This window comes from Polyodon spathula, unplaced genomic scaffold (genome assembly GCF_017654505.1).
Source record: "Polyodon spathula isolate WHYD16114869_AA unplaced genomic scaffold, ASM1765450v1 scaffolds_1844, whole genome shotgun sequence".
NCBI lineage: Eukaryota > Metazoa > Chordata > Actinopteri > Acipenseriformes > Polyodontidae > Polyodon > Polyodon spathula.
Window position 1 is genome coordinate 3733 of NW_024473319.1, and position 5819 is coordinate 9551.

The 5819-nt window shown below is 44.6% G+C and overlaps 1 protein-coding gene across 2 annotated transcripts; it reads left to right on the top strand.

The window, feature by feature from the left end:
* Positions 1-625: 625 nt before the first annotated feature.
* On the top strand, positions 626-4348 carry LOC121310210 (zona pellucida sperm-binding protein 3-like). 2 transcript variants are annotated; one of them, XM_041243512.1, is made up of 9 exons: positions 626-701; positions 1108-1214; positions 1520-1611; positions 1808-1988; positions 2364-2472; positions 2661-2752; positions 3283-3368; positions 3667-3792; positions 4161-4348. In XM_041243512.1, exons 1-9 carry the CDS (start codon positions 654-656, stop codon positions 4280-4282), a joined length of 963 nt encoding a protein of 320 aa, XP_041099446.1. In that variant the 5' UTR covers positions 626-653; the 3' UTR covers positions 4283-4348. The 2 variants fall into 2 exon arrangements, with proteins under 2 accessions (XP_041099446.1, XP_041099447.1); XM_041243513.1 differs by having other exon boundaries at positions 3679-3792.
* The last annotated feature ends 1471 nt before the right edge of the window (positions 4349-5819 follow it).

Sequence of the window (5819 nt, forward strand, 5' to 3'; positions counted from 1 at the left end):
TGTTAACTGTTGGGTATTTTTTTTCTCTGGAATGTGTGTGATATACGCAGGCGCCCGCGCAATGGCACAACTCGATACACCTGTGTCAGTGGTCCACTCAGTGTTAATTGCCAAAGAAGTCTAATTAATGTCGCTAGAAAAGCACCTGGACGGTAGTATTTGGTAGGTAACTGTTGGTTTGGAAGATGGTGTCGTTGTGGAAATGTGTGGTTCTTGTGCTTTGTTGTGTACCATTTGCTGCATCGCAGGAAGGTAATGTGGGCTACTCGGGGGGTTAGTGTGTTTTGTGCCGTATGTTTTGGTAGTACTGACTGTACCGGTGCATGATGTTGGTGTGTTAACAGGCTCGTTTAACAGATATCCAGACAGTGATGTCCTCTTGTGCAACACTCAGTAGTGCGTACTTGGTTATTTTTAAAGGTAATTCGTAGTTACAAAATTAATTCTTGAATTCCGTAACACCTAAAATAAAGGAGTTGCGTGTTCCGCTTTATACTGAACCCGTTTCCCCTGTAGCTGTGAGTACAGCCTGCGGCGTGGACTCGGTGGCTGTGAGGGTGTTGTTGGTTTATTTTCGGCCGGCGTTGCCTCTGGACCCGAGTGGCCTCCTGCTGGGAACCTGCCCTCCATCCAGCAGCAGCGCCGGTAATAACATGGTGGTGTTCCAGTACGGCCTGCTGGACTGCCGCTTTACGCGCATGGTAAGTGGCTTCTAACAGCTTGTGTGTTGGGGTCACGTAAGCGTTCGAGCTCAAATTGCACTGCACCGTATTGACTTGTACATGCTTGTATAACTATACCCATTGTACTAAGATTAATTTTACTGCCACTTTTTGTGCAGTATTGGTAGTTGTAATAGCTTTTTAAAAACGTTTGTGCTACATGTCTAAGCAATACAAACGTTGTATTGACAGCTGTATGGGAAATCCATTTGCACTTTTTTAGACAAGCTAAATACATTGTTTTTGCTTTATGCTGTTGACATGCAGTGTGCTGTAATCAGACTTGTAAAGGCTAACTGATGGAGCTGTGCCTTACCCTTGACTTGCATATCAAGTGTTTTTTAAATCTGTTTTCAGCATTGACATTTATCCATGCCTTGCCCAGGTTACTGCCAATGTTACCAGTTACATGAATGTGCTGACCTACAAGCCCACCCAGGGTGGCTTCTACCAGACTCCCTTCAATCAGGCTATTGTGTGCACCTATACAAGGTGAGTGTTGGACTTGGCTTAAACATGCTGTAACTCCTGTTAATGTGTTCAAGTATTGATTCATGCATCCTATGTATGACACTTGTATCTGACTGGATTCTTTGAAGCTATTTACAAAAATCTATGAACTTACTCCTTGGTCACTTATGATTGTGGAGTTACTGCCTTTTAATGGAACAGTTATTTAAAACCTAGTCTGTCATTGAATACAGTAATCTGTGCAATTGTTTCCCAAATTCAGTGTTCTGCTGAATGCAAACTGTTTTGCTGCTCTAAACAAAACTTTCTACTTGTGTCTTCTATAGACCTGCTGGCTGGACTCCTCCAGTGTATAACCCTGCACTTGGGGATGCCGCTGGGTTTGGGAAGCTGGAGTTTACCATGGGGATTATGAATGGTGAGTTTGCTGTCCTGCAGTGTACATTTGATCTATTGATTTTAGATATCCAGTGTAACACTAACCTGGCAGGGGGGCAGTCTGTGGTGCTCCTTGGGGTTTATCTAATTCCTCTGGTGCTGGTCCATGCTGCTCTGTCCTGGCTAGTGTGAGGAGTTGGGTGGGTTGCTGTTCTCATGTGCCCCTCCTGTGTCAGATGACTTCTCAGCCCCACGCACCTCCAGTCTATTCTTCCTGGGGTCCCCCATCAACATTGCAGCTGCAGTGAAGCAGCAATTCCACATGCCACTGATGGTCTACATGGAAGAGTGTGTCGCAGCAAGCACTCCAGAGCTGAGCCCTTCAAGCCAGACCTACCCGCTCATCACCAACCATGGGTAGCTATTCACTGCAAGCTGTAGTAGACATGATTTAAATCTGTTTAGCTCTTGGAAACACAATAGTTGTGCTTGGATTTAGAAAGTGGGTGTTGATTTGTCGGCTTTGAACATGGCAAAAGCTCAGTTGAACTAAAAACTGTGCTGGGAAGGCTTGGATTGATTTCTTTATTTTTTTAATGGACTGGTTATGTAGTTTATAATTGGTTCACAGACCTTAATATTTAGGTAGGATAAATGCCATGATTAGTGTTAATCCAGGTCTGTGAAACCAGACAAGTTATCAGTTCAAACTTTCCACTTGTAAACATGACTGGGGTTGGAACACAGGCAGTCCTGGCAGTGCCTCCCCCTGCTTAGTGTTTCTCCTTGCAGATGCTTTATAGACGGCCAGGCTGGTAACTCTACGTTTCTGCCCCGAATCCAGACCTCCGAGATCCGTCTGGTTGTCCAGGCCTTCAAGTTTACACAATGGAATACAGATGTGAGTATCTGATGGGCTAATCCTCATTTGTATTGGAGGCTCGGGACAGCTAGTTACCAAGGGTCAATACTTTTTCTTGGTGCGTATCTGATGCTATGCTTGTATGTAATGCTCTTTGTAAATAGTTTCACTGATAAGGTGGTGGTAGTTCTAGGGCCACTTGTCTCTAATTTATGTTTCTTTCCTAGGTCTACATCCATTGCCGGTTACTGGCCTGGGACCCTGCCCAGCTCAATGACACCACCAAGAAAGCCTGTTCATTCAACCAGAGAACCAGGAGGTAAGGACTGGACCCTGCTGAGGCTGTTCTCTGTACAAGGGGAGTGCAGGGCTGTGAGGTCCAGTGACCCAGGACTAGTTTCTTAATCTGCACAATCGGTTCTGTGCCTCCTTACAGTTGTGTGGAGAATTACTGAAATGTTCTTGTGCTTGGTAACTGTAGGGCAATGAGGTGTTCCTAGGGTAGGGTTTCCCAATCCTGGTTCTGAGGGACACCTATGTTCTGGAGAACTGATCTTAGAAGTATCTTAATTGGCAACTTTTAGCAGATGAGAGCAATTTAAGGTCTAAGCACATTGCTGCTTCAATCAAATTCTTAATTGAACCAGAACCCAGGGTCCCCAGGGTTATGGGTGGAAACCCTGCCCTGGGGAACCACTTGTGCTTCCTAAACCTGGGTATATTGTGGAACCTTCTGTGCGTACTGTTCACTCCTGTATCTCTACTGCACTGGGTGTAGAAATGGGGACATTGCACTGCTCTATGAAGGAGAAGTGTTTTGGGGTTCAGTGTTCTTCTCTTGTGTTCCAGGTGGGAGCTCCTGGATAACCCTGGTCAGAGCTTTCCGTGCAGCTGCTGTACCTCCAAATGCTATCTGAGGAAGAGGAGGGACACGGGTACTAATTCTATGTCATAATGTACATGCACAGGTAGCTGTGGGGTGTAACTTGATTTTTTTTTCTACAATAGTGAATGACTTAATTGTATGGCAGCCAACAAAGGATGCTCAAGTATCTGTGCAGTGCTCCCCCTCCCAACCAGAGCAAGGTGCATGATTTCTTGCTGGTACTCTGCTCAATGACCTGTAGGCCACCAAGTTGTCTTATTTGGATGGTTTTAACCGGCACTCCATCCTGCCCCCTGTTGTGACTGGTACTGCATCACTGTAAAGCAGCAGGGCCTGTTTCTAACCAGGCTCCCTTGCAGCTGAGGAGGGGCTGAGACACACTGCAGTGCTGGGACCCCTGAGGATCCTTCCTGAAGAGCTGTCTGCTGGAAGCCAGGAATTCTACCAGAGGAGCCCTGCTCCCTCACTGGAGGGTGAGTTCAGCTTGCACTCTACAATCCAGTGTACACTTGGCTTCCTTGCCAGGGTCTTGCATGGCCCTGACTTGATCTTTACAATACAGGCTGCCCTGCAGTCAGGCTAAAAAATAACTTTGCTTATGGTCTGTTTTATACCCAAACCTTCAAGTCTACATCACAGAATTGTACTTGGCACTAAGCTATGACTTTAGTGTTCTAGTATTGGGACTTTTGTCCAACTGTCTCCCCTGCCCTGTCTGCCTCTCTGCAGGTCCTCAAGTAACACACTCCTATTGATGCTGGGCACTGGAAACAATGGCTGTATTGGGAGCCCTTCCTGTTCCTAACCCTTTATTTCCTCTGTCCTGCTTTCTCTCCCCCAGAGCCCCAGCAGGCTCTGGCCTGGCTGCCTGTCCTGGCTGCTCCCCTGCTCCTTATGGCTCTCCTGGGATCCCTGTCTGTGGGTGTGGCATCATCCTGGACTTGGAGCAGAGTCCAGCAGTGAGCTCCTCGTTCCTACCCCCACTAATAAAATGCACAATGCAGTCTGCATGGTTTCCAGCTTGCTAGAACAGCCATTCTGATTTTGTGTTGCAAAATAAAATGCTTTCATAGAGCCTCTCTGGTCAGTCTGACTTTTTTTTTTTTTCCCTCTTTGGTGTCACTGAGTTAGCTATTTACCTCTAACTGGATGTGTAGATAGATATTTAAGGGAATCAACTTACTGCTGCCTTTGCTCTGAGAACTTGATATACAAAGCTTACAGAACTGCAGGTGAAACTTGTGTCAAACTAATTTTAAATACAGTGCCATATGAGTGTTCTAAATGGGCTGTGGAACAACACAACTAAAATATGTTGTGTGTGTATATAGCATTCTGTAAATGTACCATGCATCTTCCAATTCACTGGAAACTGCAGTAGAAAGTGTGGATTAAGATGGATCCCCCGGGAGAGTTTTCTAGTCCAACACTAGACCAGTGGTGGCCAGTACACCAAGTATTGGGATCCATTTTGGTGGCTCTCCCTGGCCTCTGTGATCCACCAGCAATAGTGAACAAGAGTACAATAAAGTGATTCACTTTTGATCAAGAGGAATGATCTGGCTTTAAGCCAGTGGTGAAAAAGACATTAAGGAAAATAAAGTTCTGAATGCTGCTGTGTCTTTCATCCAACATAAATCATTCCATAAAAGTAGTAAAGAACATTGTAATTTATTAAAGAAACATCTTAGTCAAGTAGACAAATGTTTTGGTTTCTACACAAACTAAACACAATGGCATAAAGTTTAGTGTGAACTTTTGCACTGACCATTTTGCGGAGCGGGCTCAAAAGATGTTGCAGTTCAACAAAGCAGAGCCTTGACAATGTAATTGGAAAGCTTAACGCGCTCTTTCAACTGCAGGTTGGTCAGTGCTGACAACATAATCTCCCACAAGCATGTGGAACCAAAACAAACATTCCAGCTTCCACCTTTTGTTAACGTAATGCTTTGGTGCCAGCTTCTCCTTGTTTGAAATAAGCATGTTTAATCCAGATCGGTACTACTGGAAGGCACAGAAGGCTCTTCCCCCATCTTTTGTAACTCACACCACAAAGCGATCCATTGAAACCACAGAACTCTATGAACCAACACATCTGAGGAAGCTTGTTGCTTGGCTTACTGAGCTATGGCAGCCAGAGTAGTTATTAGTGTCATCTACTATTGGAATTAACTTATTTTTCTTAGTATATTAGTTGTCATGAATTACAGTTTTTAAACACTGACTCAAACCTGTTAACTATGCTTATTTAGACTGGTCCACCAGAAATCTCGAGATCCACTAGTAGCCACCACTACTGTAGAACAACCAAATTGGTAGCAACTGTGAGTTTCAGTTTCACAAGTTGACAGATTTTTGAACCAGGATTCTTTTGACAACTTCAGTATGTTCAGTTTCATCAAATGTAATGAATATAAGATGATATTGTAGTGTGCTTGGGACAGAGGTTATGGTATGGGCAGGCATAAGCTACAGACAACACAATTGCATTTTTATCAAT